The sequence below is a fragment of the Lactuca serriola genome, chromosome 1 (assembly GCF_051521515.1).
Source record: "Lactuca serriola cultivar US96UC23 chromosome 1, Lser_US96UC23_V15, whole genome shotgun sequence".
Classification (NCBI taxonomy): Eukaryota; Viridiplantae; Streptophyta; class Magnoliopsida; order Asterales; family Asteraceae; genus Lactuca; species Lactuca serriola.
In genome coordinates, this window is record NC_136408.1 from 64,295,894 (window position 1) to 64,321,682 (window position 25,789).

Genomic DNA, 25,789 nt, shown 5'->3' on the forward strand with positions numbered 1-25,789 from the left:
AGTGTCTTTTCTCATGTTGTATTTTATTTTTTTAACATTTGTTAAATATTTAAATTATCAATATTTTTTCAAATTACGTTGCCTTTGATGATTAATATATTTATGGAACCAATATTCCTTTGATCCAAAGTTTATTTAGTCCCTTGTAGTATGGCTTAATCTTATCTCATCGAGTCATGTGTGATGTAACAAAAGTAGTCCAAGTAAACACACTCAACCACTTTTTTTTATGGGTTTCCCAATAGATTGAATAAGACTATCATCCATTGCTCATCAACTCCTTGGCCCATATCAACTTGACGGCTTTTTGCCAATAATTGCCTCTAACTATCATCGTTATTGCCAGGTGCAATAGTTTATGAATTATGCCTTGATCATCAAGAGTTGTATCTTGTTTTGTTTTACTTTTGTCCTCGTGAAAAACCTGAAACACCCTTGCTACGCTAGTTTAATGCTCTTTAATAAATGAAAATAATTTGTCATTTTTTGGTATTTTTGAATAATTGTTTTTTTCATTTGTTATTTTCTTAAGTATTTTATCTTTTTTAATTAACATCTCATTAACTTGGACACATGTTATTTTTTGGTATTTTTGAATAAATGTTTTTTCTATTTGTCATTTTCTTTTTCTTTTTATCTTTTTTTAATTAACACCTCACATTTACACCTCAATTAATAGTTTTTTTTAATTAAAAATAACCAATAAATTACAATATTACAACTCATATAGTATTTAATATGTTTCCATTTAAATTAAAATTTTAAATCTAAAATTTCAAATTTAAATAAATTTTTGTTTAAACCTTCGTATTTAATTTTTTGTTTTTTCCAACCCGTATAATATACGGGTCTCACAACTAATTTAAAAATGAATTATAAAATCATTTTATTTTTATAAAGGTTTTAAATCCTAAGTCTAAAATAAAGTTTTCTTGTTTAAAAAAGCAAGGTAATTGTCAACCACAAAATTCAAATATAACCGGACAATATGTGGCCTTTTAAAATGTAATTGTTATCTTATAAGCAACTCCGAATCTTGATCTTAGCACAAGTTTAAAATCTACCCTAATAAATAATAATGATTTTGCCACATGTCATCTTCTCTTGCATTTTCACACTTGTTATTTTTTAGATTTTTTTGAATAATTTAGTATCCACTTGTCTTTTTTATAGTTTTTTTTCCTTTTATTCAATTCTCACATGTTAAATGTCACCTCATATTAATTAATTTTTTAAATATATTAATTAATGTACATAATAACTTTCTATTTTTAAATTCCTCTTTCTATTAATATATTAATTAATGTATATGTATATTTATGTAGATAGTACATTCCATTTTCATATTAATTAATTTTATTAGTATAGATTAATTAAGACTAAATTACATAAATAGTCCATGCGGTTTACCAAAAGGTCATAAACTCAATCGTTACTTATTTTTTTATGAACATGGTCTTTGTGGTTACCAAAACTTTCTTTTAATAAACTCGTGTAATACATTAATTTCACACCTAGTACAAATTAAAATACGGAGAAATTAAGAAATCTAACCAATATAAATGGTTTTTTAAAAGAAAATAATCATTGTTTTTTAGTTTTTGAAAAATAACAACTTTCTCTAGAATGTCTAATTTCAGATTATTATTCATATTTCATAGTTTTTTCTTTTTTGTTTTTTTTCAAAAAATTTCTCTACTTGTACCCGAAATTGAGATTATTAATTAATCTCCATGTCCATAGACCATTGGATGTTACTTTCATTGTATAGATATAAAATTTACAACAAACACCCTAGAGAATAAGTAAATACAATAAGAGTACAATAAACTATGTTAGACTAATATTCCCCTTCAATCGGAAGGTGGCGAACCAAGATGTTGCATGCAACGGAACTGCTCAAATTGTTCTCAAGGAAGACTCTTCGTAAAGATGTCCGCTACCTGAAGTTTGATTGGAACGAACATAGTGATGAGTTTACCGAAAACCATAAGTTCACGAACAAAGTGGTAATCGAGAGCAATGTGTTTGGCGTGTTTATGAGCAACCAGATTGTGAGTGAGGAATAATGCACTTTGGTTTTCACAAAGAAGAGTAGGTCGACCGGATGGCAAAGCATGCAATTTACGAAGGAGATGTGTGAGCCACATGAGTTCAACAGCGGTGTAGTCCATGGCTCGATATTCAGATTCACAACTGGAGCGAGAAATTGTAGGTTGCTTCTTAGCACTCCAGGATACCCTGCAAGAATATCGAGTACCCAAAGGTAGAACGGCGAGTATCAAGGTAACGAGCCCGATCATAATCAGAATAAGCAACAATGGTAGTAGATGATGGATGCGAGAAATTGATACCATGAGTGAGAGTGCCTTTGGCATATCGAATTAGTCATTTTCACAGATTGGAAGTGAGCAACAGTCGGGGCGGCAAGGAATTGACTGACTTGATTGACAACGTGAGAAATATTCTGTCGTGTAATCGTCAAATATTGAAGTGTGCCAATTAATGAACGATAATGAGTAGGGTCCTTGTAGAGAGGACCACGACTCAAAAACAAGGTATTCATAGCAAGGGGTGGTCATAGGCTTCGCATCAATGAGACCTGCACGTGAAACAATATCATGAGCATATTTAGTCTGGCTAAGAAACAAAACGTTTGGTAAGGGAGACGCCTCAAGCCCAAGGAAATAGCTCAACTGCCCAAGATCTTTAATGCGGAACTCATCGTAAAGCTTATCAATAAACGTAGTCATAACGGTGGTGTCAGACCTGGTGAGGATTAGATCATCCACATAAACCAATAAGTAAAGAATGCACTGATCACGGTGAAAGATAAAAGGAGATGGATATGTCCGACTACAAGAAAAACCATTGGCCACCAAAAAAGAACTCAAGCGATGAAACCAAGCCCGAGGGGAATGTTTCAGGCCATAGATAGCCTTGTTGAGTTTGCAAACATGATTTGGGAACCGAGGGTCAACAAAATCAAGCAGTTGGTGAAAAAATATTGTATCCCCAAGTGTGTCGGGTAAAAATGCTTTGTTGACATCAAGTTGGAGTAAGGACCACCTATTATTGATTGAAAGAGTGAGTACAATGCGAACCGTTGCAACTTTGACAGCCAGATTGAAAGTGTGAGAATAGTCAAGACCCGGAACTTAACTAAAACCTTAAGCCTCAAGCCGAGCCTTATGGCGTTCAATGGAACCATCAGACCGATATTTAGTGTGAAACAACCAACAACACCCAACAACATTCAAACAAGAAGAACGTGGTACCAAGGTCCATGTTTGATTATAATGTAAAGCATGCATTTCAGAGCGCATAGTTTCATGCCACATAGGATCACGCATGGCATCGACATAGGTGATAGGCTCCAAAGAAGTGAGAACAACAGACAAAGGCCACGAGGCGCAACATGCGTGAGATCAACCCAATAGCTAGGTTTAAATATTTCGGCTTTGCCCCAAGTGATCATCGGATGAGATAGAGCAGGGGTGGAAGCAAGGTCGGGTGTCGAAGGAATTCCTTCGTCAGGCAAGTTTGTATCGGAATCAGGAATAGGTGTATCGGGCGTGAGATTGGATATGGTATCATGATCGGGTTACCATCAGTAGCGGGTGCAGAATCGAGAGTCGGATCAGGCACCGAGATAGTTGGAACCGATGGCATAGGCGAAGCAGGATCAACGCAGACAACATAAGGGGGGTTATGGATGTCGCACGTGGAATCGGTTTATCAACAGGAATCGAGGATGGGATCGAGTTGACTGAAACATCCGCAATAAATTCATGTAATGAGAGTGAGGCAAGAGGAGCCGCCGTAGAGGAACCACCAAGGGGAAAATTGAGCTCATCAAAGCGAGTATGTTGGGTAATAAAAAATATGAGACGAGACTGGGTTAAGGCATTGATAGCCTTTGTATTGAGAATGATACCCAATAAATATACATGGGATGCTTCAAGGAGACAACTTGTGAGCTGAGTAATCATGAAGATACGGATAGACCCGACACCCAAACGAATGAAAATGTCATAAGCGGCGAACCGATTAAATAATATCGCGAATGGGAACTTCATAGAGAGCACCTTGGTGGGAAGACGATTGATAATGTACACCGAGGAACTAAAAGCATGAACGCAATATTGAGCTGGAATGTGAGCATGAAACATAATGGCAAGTCTGGTTTCCATAATGTGACGATGTTTTCGCTCAACCTGACCATTTTGTTGGGGTGTATAGGGGAATGATATTTGATAAAAAAAATCTTGTGTTTTTTTAATAATGTTTTAACATGATTGTTTACAAATTTTGTACCGTCATCACTTCGATAACTTTTCATTTTAGAGGAGAATTGATTCTCCATAAAGGTTATAAACATCTCAAAAACAATATAAAAGTCGAATTTGTTTTTAAGCTGATAAAGTCACGTAAACCGGGAGAAATCATCAACAAACGTAACATAATATCGGTATGAATCAACAGAAATAATAAGAGAGAGTCCCCAAAGATCACAATGCACCAAATCCAACACACAAGTGGCACATTTATCATTATTACTAAAAGGCAATCGGTACGATTTCGAAAGTTGGCACGGTGAACATATAATCGGCTAAGGCAAAATAGAAGAAACAAAAATGTGACCAAGTTTATTTAAAGTAAAAAGAGTGTCAAACAAAACAGGCCCCAAACGAGAGTGCCATAATTCAAATGAAGCTTTGGATCCATGTCTAGCAAAAAACGCACACGCCACCGGTTGATTGGAAAGAACATATAGGCCATGATTACACCTTCCTTGAGATAGAACCCTTTTCGTTTCCCGATCCTAAATATAACAAGAAGATCTAGAGAAAAGAACATCCACATCATTATCATATGTCAGCTTACTAATGGATAATAAATTTTTGGAGAGGCAGTGAACCACGAAAACATCCTGTAAACGAATACCATTAGTAAGAGAAGAGGATACAATAAAAGAAATAGGAAGGGTGTTACCATTGCCAAAGTGAACGGAGCCATATCCACCAAACGGCTCGGGTTGATTAACCGAAACCGAGGAGGAAACATGTAACGCCCTGTTCCAAATCGTTTCCTATTTCAAGATGGTAACCAAAGATTGGGTATTATTAGGCTTAGGACCTTTGAGGAAATGAGATTCTGGACCTATTTGGATGTGGGTGATGTAAATTTAGATGACCCGGCGGTTCAGTTTGTGTTTTGGAGCCAATGAGTATTTTGGTAAAGTATCAGCTCGGACTTTTATGGAAATTGGATGTGAGATGTCCACTTTATAAAATATCAAACATTATCTCTCATATATATACAAGTTTTATCTAGTGAAATCCAAAGAGTCCAAAAACTTTTAGATGGCTTATTAAATGATACCATATAAATTAATAACTAGTTTCTACTATTTTGAGATATTATTTTCATAAAATAATAATTATTTGTAACACTTTGTTTTCCGTTTAATTATTTAATATGGGGATATAGATATAAATGAAATTAAATAATTAAGAAATGTGTAATTGAGGGTTTTGTAATCATTTTTTCCAAAAGAATGATTGAAATTATTAACTTTGAAACCTTGTGATGCAAAGATTTTTGTTTACGTGGACTAAAACTACAATTATGGCAAACTTTGGGGGCTAAACTAGAGTTTTGGAAATTACAGCCATGTTATCGACGGGTTAGAGGCCTGAATTGGACCTCTTTTGTGGCCCTTTTATTGGGTTATGAGCAAAACATCAATTATATGGTGTATATGCAAACCCTAAAGCTTTGGATTTAAGTTTTTCTAATTGTACATGCAATAATCATCCAAAGCTTGTAAACCATAAATCTAGCATACAAAAATCAAAAACTACATCTAATAAACAAATTAGATTGTTACCTTTGATTGTAGCTTGATAACCTTGAGCTTTTGAGAACCTAGCACCTCAAATGTGATGCCTCTAATAGATCACAAACACCAAAGCAATTAGAGAATCTTAGAGAGAGATGGATAGAGGAAGAGGAGGAGGCTCAAAAGTTGGTTGGCTATCCTTCTTAGGGTTCAGTGGCCGATTTTGGCTATCCCAAGGGTTCCTTATATAGCTGAGCAGTTAGGGTTTCAGTCAAAACCCTAATCCAGTTGCTTAGTCCTTAAGCAGCCCAAAGGATCCTTCCAAAAGGCCCATTGGACGATTTCTATGTGGACTCCCACATAGAATTCGTCCATTGCTTCCTTATGGATCCTTATTCTTCCAGTCAAGTTGCTTTAGTGAGGCAACCCAAAAGGACCATGCTATAATCAGGTCAAGTACATACCAAATATAGTTATGGCTTAGACACCTAATCTAACAACTTTTTCAAATAATTATTCCAATCATTTTGAGCCCAAAAACCTAAATTCTAATTAGTGCTAGTGCAAGATTTACCTTGCGGCCGAGAGATACAGGGAGCGGGAAAGAGATCAAGAAAGAGGAGGACGAAGGCTGAAGTGAGGGTAATCAAGTTTGGAGAGGGAAGCTTGTGTGGTGGTGTGGATATTTGGTTTAAGTTGATGGGTTTTCTAAGTTACAAAAAAACTTAGTGCTAGTGCATGATTTACCTTGCGGCCGTGAGATACAAGGAGCGGGAAAGAGATCAAGAAAGAGGAAGACGAAGGCTGAAGCGAGGGTAATCAAGTTTGGAGAGGGAAGCTTGTGTGGTGGTGTGGATATTTGGTTCAAGTTGATGAGTTTTCTAAGTTACAAAAAAAATTAGATCTACGCAGCGGAATCATAAAACCGTTTATGGGCACATGTAACCTAGAGATCTATGACATTTTCTTACTATGGCAACATATTTATGAATCAATGATCTAGTCAACTTATTTGGAATAATAAATCATATTAGAATACATATATTTGATATAATTGAATATCGAAGACCTTGATCTTCAATTCGTCCTTGGAAAGCAATCACCAATAATGTGGATGCCTCTAATGGATCACACCCAAAACCATAGAAAAACTAGAAACGAAAAAAATAGGAGAGATAAGGGAGAAGGAAAATTTGATTCACGCCTTTAGAATGTCAGGGTTTGAAAATTGCATGCCAAGGATGGTGGAACCAAATCATTAGCTAGCTCCATTAAAGATACCACTGATAGATTTTACATGTTATAACATTCATATACATACAGAAAAATCTCTTAAAAATTAAGGGTACATGCAACCTATAAGGATTTACGTCTTCACACAATGAAAACAACATACAATGAACAACAAGAACCTAACCCTATGAAAAATCATAATCAACAAATTAGGATTACATACCTTTTGAATTGTTATAACAAACAATTCCTAAAATCCTTTCTTTAGTCTTCAAGATACAAGCACCAAAAGTATGATGCCTCTAATGGCTCACACCCAAAACCCTAGAAACCCTAGAATGAAGAGGAAAGAGATGATGGAGGAAGAAATTTTCATTCACGACCTTTTAGGAAGTTAGAACCACAAAAATAATGAGCCAAGAGGTCCTATTTATAATTTAGGTAACTTGCAGATGAATCCAAATTTGAATTAATTAAATAATAGATTTAATCACAGTTAAAATATTTTTTTTTATATACAACTAGGAGGCTTACAGAAACTATAGAAACTCCTACAAAACCGTCCATGCCATGGATGGTTCTAAAATTACTTCTTTTGTTCAACTATTGAACAATTGCAATTATGTGCGGGATTAACATGAAGGTGATTGGCTGAGGAGGTTTAGATCCAATCAAATTTGCGAGTTTTCGGTTAGTTTGGTTGATGTGAGGGGTTTCATCATGAAGTGGGAGCGAAAGCTGATTTTGAGGATGAAATCTAATTTAAGTGGGGGAGAATTGTAACATCCTGTTTCTTACCATTTTTGAGTCGTGGGCTGAAAGTCAATTGTGTAAGACTTTAGGCCTTAAGGAGGCAAAGTTTAGGCCCCGTTTGATAATTGCTGACTGAAAAAGTACTGACTGAGAAATGTCTGTCTGGGTAAGAAATCCTGTCTGAGTAAGAAATCCTGTTGTTTGATTGTACATCTGACTGAATGTGTTGAGTGATGAAAAATGACCATTTTACCCTTCTGTTATATATAGTGATGAAAAATGACCATTTCATAGCTTATACATATACAATTTGAGATTTCATAACATTAGAACATAACATCATAAAAAAAATCTAATTTCATAGCTTATACACCCAAAAAAATCAGTTTTCATAGCTTATACAAAGAAAAAAAACTCTGATTTCATAATCTATTACATATATTATACATAATTTCAAATTTCAGAGATTATTCATGCACAATTTCAGTTTTCATAACATTACAACAAAAAGGATTCGGATTATGTATGGGAAAAGAGGAAAGATTCTTAATGAAAGTTTGACATATTACACAACATACCAAGCACAGTGGTTTTTTTATTTGAATATTTGAAGCACATATAGGGACGACTCAAGATAAGGGGTTGTAACCTAACATTAATTCAATTAAAGCATATTTAGAGGGGACCGACCCATTAATTCAATTAGCAACAGTTAGGGGCTCAATCATCGGCCAAGAAGATGGAGTTTTGACTAAATAAAGTCAAAATTGAACTTCGATTTGAACAGAGGAGGGCAAGTACCTGTGTGACGGACGTAAGAGGCTCAATCATCGACCAAGAAGATGGAGTTTTGACTAAATAAAGTCAAAATCGAACTTTGTTCGATGTTGATGGAGGCAGCGATTGGGAATGAGCTCTTCGATGGAGGCGACGGAGGAGGCGTCTGATTTTGGACGCAGTCTCTTTCAGGTCACGAGAAAAAATTTTAGAGGGCAGGATGGTCTTTTGGGCGAGTCAGCAACATCTTCACAGCTGAGCGAGTCATGCATTTGGGCCAGACAAACTGACTGAGACAGCTCGTATCAAACACCAAAATCTGACCGAGAAAGCTGATTTATCTGACTCGGTATGGGTCAGATGGGTATCAAACAGCCCCTTAGTCCTTGTGGAAGGAGGTAATGATAGTTAAAAGATTTAACCCTTGAATTGTGTTTCGGGTCGAAGGGTAGAAAGGGAAAAGTCATAGGTCGGGTTCTTGCATAAAATATGGATTTTTGTTTAAGAAGTTTTTAGTCCTAGATATTTAGATAATATTGTGGGGCTCTTCAACCCCTTTCCATGGATATAAGGATCTTCGTAATTGGAGTTAGAACGAAGAAGTTATGACTGTTCGAAGATAGGGAGATTTGGGTTTAGTCTAGTACGTTGGGTGTACAGGGTGTACGCTAGGCGTACTAGACATGGCAAATCGTGGAGGACCAACCTAGTACGCTGGACATACCAAGAGTACGTTGGGCGTACACGATAAGATGTCAACCCCTAATTTGAGGGTTTTGAGCCCTATCTAAGCTCCTTAACTCCCCCAAACCCTTTATATTCTCTGCCTCCACCCCTTCAACGTCCTCCCTTGAAACTCTAACCCTAGTTTGAGCTGTGTGAGCAAAAGAATGTGTTTTAAGTGCTTTGGAGTGTTCTTGGTGCATTATAGAGAAGAAGGAGTTCATTGGATAAGTGTCGGCTGCATTGGAGCTTGTAGATCAAGACTGTCATCACCTTGATGTTTCTTTTAGAGGTATAAAGTTTGAATCTTGATTATGCATTTGTTAGATCTAACTGTTTTTTAGTGTTATGAGATTTTGGTCACTTTAAGTGCATAAGGTTTAGATCTTGAAATTTTGTGACCTTGTTATGGATAAATTTGGAAACTTTATCCATCTAAACATCATATTGATTCAGATGTGAAGGTTGGAGACTTGGACTTAATGGATTAAGTTCAAAAAGATGCATTTTTGGTCCTTTTAAGACTTAAATACTAGATTTTGTTTGTTAGGGCCATTCCAATGGATAAAGTTGGAAACTTTATCCATTATGAAGTTATTGAGAACCATAAAAATGTGATCTTGGTCCTTCGATCTATCCCTTCCATGTAAAATTTATGATGTATTAATAGATTAATAAGTTAGGGTTTTGGCTTTTGGACCTTTTCTAGCCATGGAAAGTCATAAAGGTGGAACTTTATGACTTAAGTCGATGTTTTGAGTCTAGATCTGACGTTTGAACAAAAGGTCTTAAGTGATAAAGTACTTAATGGAGAAATAAGATCAAGTTGCATACGTTGGGCGTACGCAACTGCCATGGACTTTGACTTTTTTACTTTCGTTGACCGTTGACTTTGGTCAAACTTAAGGGTTTTGGACTGTTAATTAAGGTTTTACTTGGTTTTGGTGATTAGCGGCTTCGCGGGAGCACGCTTTGTAGAAAGGGAAACGCGTCTCAGTTTTTCAGGTTTCTTCATTTTAGGTGACTTTTGCCTCATTGTACCCGTGGGTCGAAGGCACCAATGTCGGCCCACTAGTTTTGGTTACCTTTTAGTAGAGGGATGTTATAAAGACTGTATATAGTCATGTATGATAGATTGAGGACTCTTGATATATGATTTCTTGCATGTTCCTCGTTTGGTTGTGGCACTAGAGTAGGATCACCTATACGGGTGTCTATCTCACCTCTGAGTATATACGGTTATGTATTCCTTGGATTTTTGGTATATAGGATGTTGATATGTTGTAGTGTTCTGTTAGATCTGTATCCTGGTATATAGGATGTTGCTATGTTGTATTGATATACAAATCTGTATCCTAGTATATAGGATGTTGCTATGTGGTAGTGATTTATAGATATGCATGTTGTCTGTGGACTAGTTATATGATTATCTGTTGATGGGTATATGTTATTTGTTATGTATATGTCGACATGGTATGGTGGGGTTGACATTGTGCTGCTTTGTGCTGTCAGTCAACAGACCGGAGCATTCCAATCGAGAGGTTGTGGGCCAAGGGTAATCCAACCAGGAGGTTGTGGACCCGATATATGTTTGGTTATATGTTTGTGTGGTGGTACTTTGGGGGAACTTACTAAACTTTGACTTACAACTTCAGTTTGTTGTTTCAGGTACTTCAGATGATCGTGGCAAGGCGGAGGCGTAATCGTGTACATCCTTCAAAGTTTATGTTATTTGGATTTTGGGATACTCTGCTTATTGACTATAACTTTTGAAACAATGTTTTGTAAACAACTATGGTTATTGGGTTGTTTTTGAAAAACAAAAATTTTATTTTGATTTTTGGGATGTTACATTTAAATAGTTCGATTCAATATCTTTGGGTTCCTCGATGATTTGGTGTTGACATTAAAATACATGGTCGTGCTTAGACTGAATTGATGAATCAATTATGCAGTTTGCTTTGGTCGTGCTCAGACTGAATTGATGAATCATTTATGCATTTTCAAATTTTTGGAGCTTCGTTCATGGTGTTCGTTGCATGAGTTGTTGTAGATGTTGCTGATCTGAGTTCTCTGGAAGTGACTACAAACGAAGAGTTCTACGTTGGACTCTTAACTCCCATCAAACAATCAATCGAGATACAAGTCAGTTTCGAGAAACAGAATATTGCATGTTTGAGATTGACTATATCCATGTCTCGCATTTATAGAGATATCTTGAAGAATAAATGAATATTTGATCACTTATCTAAGGGCTATGTCATGACTCTATGTTGTGAGTATGATGAATATATTTGATTGTATACTCTCTACTTGTTACTAGTGAATATTAGACCATATAATGTTGGTAACTTGTGCAAGTGGTAGTGATGGAGAATGGTGTCCATCGTTACAACACATTTATAACCTTTGGTAATATTACTATTAATAGTAGGGTCCTTTTGGGTTAAATGTAAGAATAAAAATAAGCAATAAATGACATGAAAAAACTATAGGGACTTGATCTGTTAAGTAATTAATAGTCCTTAATTAATTAAATGAAATCTAGAACTTCTAGATGTACTAAAAGATAAAATAAAATAATTTAAGCAGTCAGATAATTACCATTTATATGGATAGTTATTAGATGACTAGATAATTATCTCTTAGAGTTATATACCATTCCCTATAAATAAAGGGATCCTTGGACGTATTATGATGATGAATTTTACTCAAATCCCTAGAGAAAATTCAATCCTACCTCTTCATTCCCGAAACCTTCAAAATCGCAACGTTGTGTTACGGTGGCTTCATTGCCACGACGTGGTACCTGAAGTTCCAACAGTTTCGAATTTTTGGAGCTTCGTTCATGGTGTTCGTTGCATGAGTTGTTGTAGATGTTGCTGATCTGAGATCTTTGGAAGCGACTACAAACGAAGAGTTCTACGTTGGACTCTTAACTCTCATCAAGCAATCAATCGAAGATCTACAATGGTTTCTAAAAACCCTAAAAGGTATTAGTACTCGTATATTAAAGTTGTATTAGATAGGTTGTTCATAGATCGAGTTTTTGCTTCCACTGTCCCTTTAATGTTGTTTAAGGATCTTCAAACTCATGAGTTATCGCAATGTATCCTTAAAGATGGGAGACCTTGTGTTATAAGTTTAGATAACTTGATTTTGACAAGTTTCAGATCATGTATATTTTTTATTCATGTTGTTTTTTCTTATGATTTATATTGAGCTATGTGATGTTTAGAAAAAGTATACTTTGTTATTGCAATGTACCACGAAGTTTTAAACGACTTAACGAATTTAAACATTTTATGGAGTTAATGATGAGATATAGTTTCACACCTATGTTTTATTGTAATTCTTTTTTTTTAATCTTTTTTATTGATTTTTAATATTTATGTTGATGGTAAATAAAAAGTGATAAAAACAAAAAGTAAAAAATATTTATTTTCTCTCGGTATAAATATAAAATCTAACAAAAGAAAAGAAAAAAAAAGCTACATATCCTCACCATATTTGAACAACCTTCCGCATATGTATAAACCTCTTTTCTCAAATCGATTTCACATATCGCCAATTACAATTACAGTCAACTGAACCCCACCATGAGCGACACTGCGTCCAGCGCCGCTACCGCTACCGCCACCGCCTCCTCCACCACCACCGAAGCCTCTCCGATCACCAAAACTTCCGTTGTCGGAAGATGGGCTGACGAGCCCGACGACGTCGTAGAGGAGCCCGAAGCAACATCCACTTCCTCCGCCACCGACGGAATTATACTAGACTCTCTCGCCATCGACGAGTCCAAAAAAGTTAACAACTTCCTTGATGATCCTGAAGATGCCAACATTCAAGCTGTAAAACAAACACACTCCCTTATATTCATATTTTTCTTTATCCGATTCCAGTTCTAATTAAATTTACTTAATTAAGCTAGGGTTTTTAAATTGATTTTAGGTTACCTCTGGAGAAACACCGTATACATCTGCCGTGAGATTCGAGGATTTAAACCTTTCACCGGAGTTATTGAAAGGACTCTACGTGGAGATGAAGTTTGAGAGACCGAGTAAGATCCAATCAATTAGCTTGCCGATGATACTAACTCCACCTTTCAAGAATCTAATTGCTCAGGCACACAATGGTTCTGGGAAAACAACTTGTTTCGTGCTCGGTATGTTGAGTCGCGTTGATCCAAAGCTAGGCGTTCCTCAGGCACTGTGTATATGCCCAACCAGAGAATTGGCAATCCAGGTTACTCTAAACTTCAAGTTCTTGCTTCCTCCTCTTATATCCAGATTATAAAAACGATACAGATCCATAGATATTTGTATTTTTCAACAGCTTCCTGCCTCTTGAATCTGAGAATTTTTATCTAGATACTTTACTGATTTCATCATATCTTAATGATGATGCAGAATATGGAAGTGCTACTGAAGATGGGAAAGTTTACTGGCATAACATCAGAATTAGGACTTCCTGCAGATAAAGCTAATTACATGCCGATCTCCAAAAGAGCACCAATTACAGCACAAGTAATTATCGGCACACCTGGTACAATTAACAAATGGATTGCAGCCAAGAAACTGGGTACTTCTCAACTGAAGATTCTTGTCTTTGATGAAGCAGATCATATGCTTGCAGAGGTGATCTTGTTATTATTACTATTTAATAATCTAGCTTTTGAGCATTGTTATAGTTAGTGATTGATTTACTCATGTCATGTAGTTTATTCTGGTTTTAGGGAGGTTTTAAAGAAGATTCTGTAAGAATAATGAAGGAAATCGTGAGGTGGAGTCCTAAATGCCAGGTTTGTTGTTGATATAATGATGAACAATCATTAAAATTCAATTGGATTATTTGTTTTTAGTGGTGTAACATCATACACGAAGCATTTAATGCACAGGTGCTATTGTTTTCTGCTACTTTCAATGAGAATGTGAAGGCTTTTGTATCAAAAATTGTTAAAGATCTTTTCAAACAAGAGTACAATCAACTATTCGTGAAGAAAGAAGAACTGTCATTGGATTCAGTGAAACAATATAAAGTGAATCTACCTGATGAACTTTCAAAGATTTTGGTAATTAAAGACAAAATCATGGAGCTAGGGCAAAAAGTTGGACAAACAATTATATTTGTCAAAACAAGAAAAAGTGCTGGAATGTTGCATGATGCACTTTCTGGCTATGGTTATGAAGTCACAACAATTCAAGGTGCTCTTACACAAGAAGATAGAGATAAAATTGTTAAAGAATTCAAAGATGGATTGACTCAAGTTTTGATATCAACCGATGTTCTTGCTCGTGGGTTTGATCAAGCACAGGTTTTGTAAAATTACAATTCTACCCCTGCTTTTATCTTTTGTGTTCTTCTTCCTTTATAATTTATATATAATGATATCTTTTTTTTTATCAGGTCAATTTGGTGGTTAATTATGATCTTCCTATAAGACATGATCATCAATCTGAACCTGACCATGAAGTGTACTTGCATCGGATTGGAAGAGCAGGGCGATTTGGGCGTAAAGGTAATTTTACTTTTTTTTTTTTTTTTTTTTAATATTGTAAAATTATAATACTTGAAATAGTATTAAAATGAGTACATAAATACTTTATAATGTTATGTAATAGGAGCTGTATTCAACTTGCTATGTGGTGAAAGGGACAACATGATCATGGAAAAAATTGAGAGACATTTCAACCATTATGTTACTGAGGTAAAAATAAATAAAAATTATGGAAATATTTGTAAATAGTTTGGAGAATGTGTAGTTAATTTGATTATATATTTTGTAGGTGACTTCATGGACAGATGATGAACAGTTTGAGGATGCCTTGAAGAAAGCTGGTTTGATGTAAAGATTTTACATATTGGACCTTTATATGAAGCTGGTTTAAGTTATTTACTAAACTGCCATTTAATGGTTTTTGTATTGTTTGGTTGGGATTTATAATTGTCACAAAAGTTGGGAGTTATGAGAAGATTTAATTTAGAATATTTAGTTATATTGCAGTCGTGATCTTGATGTATTCATGCTTTTTTGACTTTTGAAGGATTGTGGATCTTCTTGAAATGTATTTCTTTTGCTATTTGGAAACAAGACATGTTTACAACATTTGTTTTGCTCAAAGTAGAGATCGACTGTCATGTCATGCGTTATAGTAATACAAAATGTTTATGTTACAAAAAGAAATTTTCACGAGGTAAGTAGACTAGCATTTTTGGGTTAGTAACACTCGACTGATAAAAATTTGTAATTATTAAACGATGTTATTATGATGTATTTTTGCTTAGCTTTTGTAAATCGTTAATTGAAAGACTCGCAAATTTTGGGTATCACAAAATGAAATCCATTTTAAGATATTTCCTTATTTTGCAAAATGCATTGTTTGAAAAATATAACAACTTAATCATAAGATTGTGAATTGAAATTTGGTGATTCGAATGAATGATATGATTCGGAGCAAAATGAAGAAATCTGTATGGTGCTCGAAGGGATAAGTATTTCTAGTATTTTGAGTTTCGTTAGGCCTGAAGCAATATATAGGTGGAGCCCCCTACGGTATGAACATGTTTAGTTATTCCATATATTTTTTTTTTGTATATGGGTCGGGTCCAATAGTTGCTAAAGTTTTTCAGTTATAAATACTCCTAACTAGGATTTTTTTTTGAATATGCCTTCTTTTAGAAAAGCGAAAAGGGTTTTTATTTTTTATTTTTATGGAGTGATTCAAAAGACAAATAAGACTTGCTATTAATTCGCCCAATATCCCATATAAGAGTAATGTGATTAATTTGCCCATTATCACATATACAAGATCCTCATTGCTCGACCTCATACATAAGGATTAAACCCATTATCACATATACAAGATCCTCATTGCTCGACCTCATACATAAGGATTTTTAATTCACAAACACAATAAAAATATATATATATATATATATATATATATATATATATATATATATATATATATATATATATTTTTACATTAGTTTATTATTCAATGAAACAAAGATTATATTAATTTAAAACACACAACATAAAATAAAAAAGATAATAATGAAAAAAAACATAAAAATGCAACCACAAAGAACTTAAACTAGTTTTTAACCGTTATTTTTAATGATTAAATTTTGGGGACTCTCAATTTTCGCCAAACTTTGACGTGTTTAAACGGCGTGTGTAACAGCCCGGAACCCCAAGTATTATTTATTCATATATTTTTGGTGTTTTGTGTGGGGACTCGGCGAGTTGGAGCTCAAACTCGCCGAGTAGGTTCGCGGTTTTGGACACGGGTTCGCGCCTGGACTCGGCGAGTCCACGCTGTTTAATGAAACCCTAATTTCCCGGTCCTGAGCCCTATTTAAGGGACCTTATGGCCTTCATTGCGGCTACCTTCGACCTTGGGAGCACCAGAGCAGCTGAGAGTTCTTGTGAGTGAGATAAGAGGCCATTATTCACCATTTTTGTGTGTATTTGCAAGAAAGGAAGAGGAAAGCCAAGCTAAGGGAGTTGGGGAGCTTAGATCTACTCCCATTTCGACAGAGGAAGCTAATTGAGGTAACATTCAGAGCTTATTCTCGTGATTTTCTTGATATTGCCAAATCTAGGGTTTCTTCATGCCTTGTTTGCCTTGTATTTGGAGTATGAGAGGTACCATGGGGAAATGGTACCTAGATCTGGACCTTAGTACGTCCAGAGAGTCCCAAATGCCATGCTTTAAGCCTTTCCTTTTGAGTTGGAGGCTTAGGTTTCCATTTTAGATGTCATTTCATCAAAAGAAGCCTTGTAGGCGTTGCTTGGTAGCCAAGATTGAGACTTTACGTGATGAATGTTCTTGGGAGGGCTAGATCTATGAGTTGTTGGAGCGGATCTGACCTCAGAAGCGAGATTGAGTTGATGCATGGCATGGACTCGCCGAGTCCGAAGAACAAACTCGACGAGTAGCATGGAGATTGTCCTAACCACTCAGCGAGTGGTCTTGCCGAGTTAAGGGATGACTCAGTGAGTCAGGAAGAGTTAGAGAAGGTTGACAAGTGGACTGAGTCAAGCTGGAACTCGCCGAGTTGTTCTTGAGACTTGGCGAGTTGAGTCGTGGTGGCCCCGCGATTATGCCAGGTGAAACTCGTCGAGTCAGAGAAATACTCGACGTGTCAAGAGAGGACCCAAGGGAGTCAGTGGACACGTGTAGACTCGCCGATTCGCCCTAGTGCACTCGCCGAGTCCGGTCAAAGTTGACCGTTGACTTTTGTTGACTTTTAGGGTTTGGTCAGCGATGTGGCCTTTGGGCCAAGAGAGGGGTAAAATGGTCTTTTACCCTTAAGAGGGTGTCAAGAGAGGGTTGATCCTACACTCGAGAGTTATATTCATGAGAGTATTTGCCTTATGTGTTAGGCGGTGGCAAGTTCGAGATTCAAGTGTGGGGATATCTGCTTTCTGCTTGTCAGATGAGTCTTCTCACTATACTTTACCTTGAGTAGGTGATCAGAGTTGTGTGATAGAGTATTTGTATGCTATATGCCTATTATGTGTTTTACTGCATTATTTCTATGTGATTCATGCTGTGCATGTTTACAGAGTTGGAACCGGAAGGTTTCTAGAGTTAGAACCAGAGGGTTCATAGAGTTAGAACCAGAGGGTTCATAGAGTAGGGTCCACGGACCCACAAAGTTATAGCCTCGAGTGGCTAATATATGTATGTGTGGTATTTTGGGGAACTCACTAAGCTTCGTGCTTACAGTGTTTTGTGTTATGTGTTTTACGTTTCTCTCAAGATCACGGGACGACACCGACTCGATTGTACACATTAGAGAAAGAGTCATGTTTTGAGGATCCTGGTTTATTATGCAAGTGAAAATGGAGTTATGTTTTGTAATTCGATTATGAATGAGATTTTCAGCAAAGTGTTTTTTTTAATTAAACGATTATTTTAAAATGAAAAATTGTTTTGAAATTTTCGGTGTTACAACTTGTGTTTCATGTCTTCATATTGGTGCATGGCCACAACAAACGGGTCGCCTTCGTCCATGTTATTTATAACAAAGTTATAAATCCCATTGAATTCAAGACATTTTACCCTCATGTCGCGAAACTTGGAACATATTTCATCAAGATTACGACTTTGACAACTCATTAAATCATGGAAAACGTTTCCAACTTTTACCCAAAATTTAGGAGGTATTTCTGGGTCTTCTGAAACACCTACCCATGCTAATGTTAAGTTCTCTTTTTTATTTTCTGACCAATTCATCCTTTTAGGAGACATTGACTTTGAGTTTATGAAGCAAAAGAAGTGTGTGATTGTGAGAAGAAGAGAAAAAAATTGTGTGAGTAAAATGAATGAATAGGTGTAGTATTTATAGAAGTGGTTTAATGTTGTTTGAATAGTAAAATTAAAAAAAAAAGATTTTAACCCTAAATATGACCGTTACTCTACACCCAATCACATTTTTTGTTTGCAGTCGTTGTCCCGACCACGAACCACCACTAGCCACCGGGATGGTGTGCACGGTCGTGGTTCGTGGCCCAGCTAGACCATGAACCCGTCTGTTGCAACCATGCCAGACGGCCTAAGAGAAGAAAATGAAACCAACCAACACGTAACTAATAAAAGAAAGGAGTTTGTTTTTTTAGGGATAAAGGTTCACGTGGGTTGGTGGGCTAATGAAACGAGACCATAAAATGGACTCTAATTTCTAAAAATACTTCATTATAATTTCTTAATTTGCTATGTATTTCAAAATTTAAGATGCCATAGAATATTGTATTTCCTTCAAAGATTAATATATTCGTTATTTGTAGAAAGACAAAAAATAAAAAAGAAGACAATGGAGAAATTTTATAATTATTTGTAGTTTAGTAAAAATAAGTAATATTAATCATCGTAGTTAGCAATGATGTACCAGAATATGCTTATTCGATCAATAATTATATGGTTCGTTGACATATTGCTAATAGCTAATAGTATTTAGTTCCTCCTTACCCCCCCCCCCCCCCCCCCCCCCCCCCCCCCAATTTATTGCTTCTTTGAACTAAAAAAAACTATGTACTTTTTCAAAACATGGGAAGTTTTTTGTACATTATTCATTTATCTCTCCAACATAAGAACATAATTACTCATGTTATTGGGGATATTAGCTTTATGATGTATCCTATCCAAATTACTAGAATTTTGTTATATGTTTGTTACTGTATTTTCAGATCTCAAGTTTAAATAAATCTTAACTATTTAAACATTTTCTATTTACGAGCCTCTTATTTTTTTGAAATATTTTTACTAGCAATAAGCTTATGTTCATGTTTAAGCCTCACATTACAATGCCAGATAAATATATCTTTCAAATACCATATGAAGTTTTATCTACAAATAAAATGATCTTATATAAAAAAAATGGACACTAGTTTATATCATATGCACACAAAATCATATCCGTTTAATATCAAAACATGTACTTTGATGATTATAGATCTTTTACCATTCTACCATTGTCCCCAAAATAAACAATACAACAAGAATAAATGGTGTGGTAGAAAGGCATTTGTTTCTTTGTTTTGAGGGGTATTTTAGTAATTCACTTGGTTTGTATCTAATACTTATGGTTCCCCTATTTGGAGACCTATGATGAATACCTTTTCTCAAACATAAGCTTGGATAACTAACAATAATTTCGAGAACAACGATTCCAACAATCATGTTAAAATAATAGCCATTGGACCTCATCTTGACCATGTCTGGAAAAGGAAAAAAAACACAAAACTGTAAAGCAAAACACATAAGAAAGCCTCGCTACAATACAATCTCTCAACCTAACTTCTAAACACTCATTCGTCATCAGTTACTAAAAGATATTAACTACTCTAATGAATAGAGAATCCACACACAAAAAAACTTTGTGACATTTTACATTTTGGCCACTACAATTTAAGAAATTTCAATTTTCCCTTAAAAACATATTTTTGGGAAGACCAGAATTCTATGGGGACCAAACCAAACTTTAAAAATAGAGCAAAACTAAAGAAATGTACTGGTTTTGTCAGAATTTCATGTTTTATTCGATCTTTGGGAAGTTGATTTAGATCGAGTCCCTTTAGTTTAAAAATAAAATGTAGTTTTGGTCCTTAGCTCAGATTATGTCATTTTTTTTATATTTTTTTCATTTATTTATTTTTAAAACCTATTGTTTTGATATAAAAACCCCACCTACTCTACACCCCTCACTCACCCTACCGTCTTTTATCTCCATCATTCCGACATCCTTTGCTCGATGTACCCTTCCACTCAAACTAGATGTCACTATGCTATGACTTCCCTCTTATTTTTCATATATCCACCTGACATATACTAAAGAATCTCCTCTTCTCCCTCACTACAACCAAAATTGCACTATTGGTTGTCTCATTTTGGCAACCTTCTATTAGATCTAAAGCAAAGGTTGTCATTGTTTTTTCAGGATCTTCATGTTGAGCGAAAACAATGATAACCTTATCCTAAAGCAAAGTTCCAACATAATTAAACCGATAATGAAGTTAGGAAGTCCAATTAATGATGATTTCGAAGAGAAATGAAATGTTTGGAGTAGGCTCAAGACCATTTGGCCTGAAGTTGTATGGGTTGGAGCCGCCCGATATAGACCTATTTAGTTATTCCATATTTTCTTGTATATGAGACTCAATAGTTGTTAGGGTTTTCGGTTATAAGTGTTCATAACCAAGTTTTCCAATGTATCACTTTCCTAGCGGTTGAGTTGAGTGAGTAATATAAGATATCTATCGTTTTTATTTGTGGACGTATGTCACATCGACCGAACCATGTGAATTCCATGTGTTCTTTCTTTGATTGTTTGCTTAACATATATTAATTAAACACTCGTGTTTTTTTTCTAGTTACAATATTATGAGTATTTAAATAAATTAACTGATTAAATGTCACCGCTGAAATTATATGCAAGTATGCATTCGAGAGCATTTTAGGAGATTCAGTGAAGGTTTTGTGAAAGGTTGACACAAAATGAAAAATGAAAATATTAACCAATGGAGGCTAGAAATATAGTAATCGACAACGGAAGAAGGTATTTCAATAATCTATACAGTAGAATCTCAATAATTTAATACTTGGTAAATTAATAATCTCAATAAAATTAATAAATTGTCTGGTTCTAACTTGGGACCAGTATAAATTAAATTGGACCCCAATTGATAAAATATATTTTTTTTGAAATCTCAATGTAAATATAAGTCCCAGCGAAACTATAAATTAATAATTACTAAAATATATCAAAACTCTAGGATCGTCTAGTAAAAAATGAATCTATAGTCACTTGTTTTATTGTGAACTTCAAATCTATATTGAGTTCATCTTTAAATCTCTCAATTGCACTTAAGAGTTGAGGCACTGTATTCTCGTATTTAAACAAAAAGTTGTGAAGAGTTGTTGCCGCTTGCAATGCTTCTTTCCGAGTGATCGGTTCCAAAGGTATTGAATCATCATCAACTTCACCATCAATCGAATTTTGAACGGTATTCGCGATAATTTCTTAAATGCTTTGAACCTCGTAACATTCATTATTTTCACTTGGATAATCCAACAATTCATTCACATCCATTTTGTGTCGATAATGCGTTCCCGTAATCAAGTTCTCAAGCTTACAAATGTCTTCTCCAGAATTTACATCGTTTAAATCATTTGAGCCGGTTGGATTAGCCGAACAAATTTTACAGTGTCGAAATCAATTTGCTATGGTCTCTTGTTTCACATTTCTCCAACCAGCGACGGCCAAGTTGATGACATCTAAAATATTAATCTTTTTTGGGGAAGAAATGTCCAACTCATAACCTTCCAAAATCTCACGATAAAACCTTTTACGGTAGTACATTTTAAAGACTCTAATTATCCAAACATCACAAAGTTGAATTTTTGAAGTCATGTTTGGTGGTAAAAAAAACAGCTCGATGTTTTGCAACCCTTGAATATTTTTTGAATGGGCTAGACAATTATCTACTACCAAGAATAATTTTGGATCATGCATTTGATCATCTAGCCAACGAACATATTCTTCGAAAAGCAACCCAATCAATCATGCTCTTTGGCACCTTCGACCCGACCATATGAGTTTTCAAGCCATGTCTGAATTAAGTCAAAGTGGATTACTTGATGAATAAAAGATTGTTGATTTAGAGTTATGTGAAGACCGTATATATGGCAAGGCAAAACGAGTGAGATTTATGAGTGGTATTCATACAACCAAAGGACCACTTGACTATGTAAACTTAGATTTGTGGGGATCGGCTCGAGTTTCTTCGAAAGGTGGAGCTGTTTATATGCTCAGTATCATTGATGATTTCTCCAGGAAGGTGTGGTCTTTCTTCTTGAAACATAAGGGAGACGTTTTTTCTACCTTCAGAAATTGGAAAGTACAAGTTGAAAAGAAATCATGATTGGTGGTAAAGTATCTTCGCACGAATAATGGAGTTGAGTTTTTCTCAGAAGAGTTTAATACCTATTGCCGAAAGGAAGGCATCACTCGATAGCACATGATAGTCCATACACCTCAACAAAATGGTGTAGCCGAAAGGATGAATCGCACCATTATGGAGAAGGTCCGGTTTATGCTTTGTAATTCCAAATCACCAAAGTCCTTTTGGGCGGAGGCTGCCTCGACTACTTGCTATCTTATCAACCAATCACCGTCATGAGAATTTGAGAAGAAATATATGTTTAAGTTATAGTCTGGGAAACCCACCGATTATATATGTTTAAAACATTTTGGATGTCCAACTTATACTAGAGTTGAGAATGGGAAGTTAGAACCGAGAGCAATCAAATGTGTTTTTCTTAGGTACAACCTGGGTGTTAAAGGGTACATGTTGTGTAGCTTTGATATGAAGAAAGTCATTATCTCAATACATGCTACTTTTGATGAGTTTGGTATGATTCAACCAGTCTCAGACTCTTCAAAAGATAATGCATCGGATTCATCATCTGAAGATAGTAAAGAGAAAACTCAAATAGAGGTGAAGCTTCTTACTTCACCTTTCACTTCCATTCCAAGTTTAGTAGAAAATCAAGAGTCTTCCTCGTTTGATGAGCTCGTTGTTGTTGAAGAGTCAACGTCTTCACCACCACAAGCTACGACTCCATGTAGTGCAAGAGATAGACCGAAAAGAGTAGTTGTACCTTCAAAGAGGTATGCTGAAGTTGATCTTGTTGCTTATGCCTTTATTGTTGTTGATGATATTGAGTTTGGAATGGAGCCTATGAATTATAATGAGGCTATTAAGTCTAAGGACTCAAGTGAATGGATGATTGCAATGCAAAGTGAGATGGAGTCCTTGCAAAGAAATGGTACTTGGGATTTAGTTCCTATTCTGAAAGGTAAAAGACCAGTTAAATGCAAATGGGTCTACAAGCTCAAGGAACTTGTGAACCCAGATGAGAAACCAAGGTACAAACCTCGGTTAGTAGCTAAAGGTTATAGTCAAATTTCTGGAATTGATTACACTAGCATTTATTCCTCAGTTGTCAAACATACTTTTACTCGTGTATTGTTGTGATTGGTTGCTTCTAATGATTATGAATTAGAGCAACTTGATGTTACTACAACTTTCTTAAATGGTGTGCTTGTGGAAGAGATTTTTATGCAACAAAATGAGGGTTTTGTAGTTCTTGGAAAGGAGGAATATGTGTGAAAATCGAATAAATCTCTTTATAGCCTCAAGCAGTCTCTTAGAAAATGGTATAAAAGGTTTGATTCATTCATGACCAGTCACAAATTCAAGAGGTGTGCCCTTGATAGCTACGTTTATTACAAAACAGTAATGATGGTTAGATAATCCACTTACTCTTATACGTGGATGATATGTTGATCACATTGAAAGATATGAAGGAGATTTGGAAATTGAAAGACCAGATGAAAGCTGATTTTGAAAAGGACTTAGGAACTGCCAAAAAGATTTTAGGTATGGAAATTGTTTGTGACAAGAAGTCTAGGATCTTAAATCTTACTTAGAAAAATTTACATTGGTAAAGTCCTAAGACGCTTCAATATGCTTGAAGCAAAACCTTTCAACACACCTTTTGCAGCTCATTTCAAGTTATCATCCCGTTTAAGTCCTACTACTGAGACTGATGTGGCTTATATGGCACGCATACCATACTCTAGTATTGTCGGATCCTTGATGTATGTTATGATTTGCATGCACCCTGATTTGGATTATGTTGTTAGCATGATTAGTAGATATATGGTGAACCCGGGAAAAGAACATTGGAAAGTAGTGCAGTGGATCTTTCGTTATCTGCATGGTACGCCTTTTAAGTGTCTACAGTTTGGTAAATCTAACATTGGGGTGCTTGGATATTGTGACATCCCCTAATTTCTCGGCCAGAAAAGACCGATTTAATTTATGCTTTTTAAAATAAAATCAGAGCAATCTTTTTAAAAGATGTTGCGGAATTGGTCCCCAAAAAAAATATGATAAAAGTTTATCAAAACCCTTCATTAAGAAGGTATATGTTTTCCATATATATATCAAAACCTCGGGATGTCATGTTCCGATACAGATCAAAAGCATAAACAAGACATTATAAGCCTTTCAACAGTTATTTACAACTACTGGCCTATAATCCAAAAAATCTCTCGTTGTCCTCCGACTATGCTCGGGGTCCACTACCTGTAACATAAAAAGCTGAGTGGGTCAGGCTTGGGAGCCTGGTGAGCATATAGGGTTTTCAACCCACAATAATAATAAACTTACTAAGTTCATCAATCAACAATAACCCTGATTACCCGTTCCCGTTATCCTCACTTTATGTCCCTAAACACTTGTCACAAGGGACCTAGCCTAAAGAATATCATCGGGATGGACACTACTGCTAAGGGGTTTCCTCAGCCATACATGTCCTAAAGGCAACCATGAGGGGGATGGAGTACAACGAATGAACACTCTTAGTTTATTAACACCTACAGGTTGCGGACCTGCTAATGTTTCCCACTGGACTGTCTAGAAAGTCCGTGGTCGTCATCCAAACTCCGCTAGATGACTGGATCTCAAAACACATCGAGGCCTCTCATCAATTTTATTTTATCACACATCACAATCTACCCATGTTCTACCCAACATATTTGTAGATAAAAATACTTATACAGTTTAAAACTTGTATAAAACATCAACACAACAATCACCTCAAATAAATAATTAATATATTTACACATAGCACGTATTATAAGGTAAATACTTCATATCTATGTGTAAAATGAAAGTGACTATACACTCACATGATTTGATGATAATCGGGCAGCAATTCGTTTCCTAAAACGATCGTTTCTAATAAAACCGGGGGTTTTATTGAGAAACCGGGCTATGTAAAAGTCGGGCTTCGAAACCGAAAAGATAAATTTTTCGGGCTTCTCGGGCACTTCGTGGGGTATTCCGGGCTTTACAATTGATACCGGGGCTTTGCGGGA

The 25,789-nt window shown here is 35.6% G+C and overlaps 1 protein-coding gene across 1 annotated transcript; it reads left to right on the forward strand.

Moving 5' to 3' along the window:
• Nucleotides 1-12,842: 12,842 nt before the first annotated feature.
• LOS4 (P-loop containing nucleoside triphosphate hydrolases superfamily protein) lies at nucleotides 12,843-15,437 on the forward strand. The gene is made up of 8 exons (XM_079028279.1): nucleotides 12,843-13,182; nucleotides 13,283-13,576; nucleotides 13,741-13,968; nucleotides 14,067-14,132; nucleotides 14,229-14,645; nucleotides 14,738-14,849; nucleotides 14,953-15,038; nucleotides 15,118-15,437. The coding sequence occupies exons 1-8, from the start codon at nucleotides 12,931-12,933 to the stop codon at nucleotides 15,178-15,180; spliced, it is 1,518 nt and encodes a 505-aa protein (XP_078884405.1). The 5' UTR covers nucleotides 12,843-12,930; the 3' UTR covers nucleotides 15,181-15,437.
• Nucleotides 15,438-25,789: the final 10,352 nt, after the last annotated feature.

Excerpts from the sequence above, each read along its gene's own strand:
- LOS4 (XM_079028279.1), top strand. The coding sequence starts at position 12,931 with ATGAGCGACACTGCGTCCAGCGCCGCTACCGCTACCGCCACCGCCTCC. Across the intron at positions 13,577-13,740 it reads CCAGAGAATTGGCAATCCAG|AATATGGAAGTGCTACTGAA; the intron begins GTTACTCTAAAC and ends ATGATGATGCAG. Across the intron at positions 14,646-14,737 it reads GTGGGTTTGATCAAGCACAG|GTCAATTTGGTGGTTAATTA; the intron begins GTTTTGTAAAAT and ends TTTTTTTATCAG.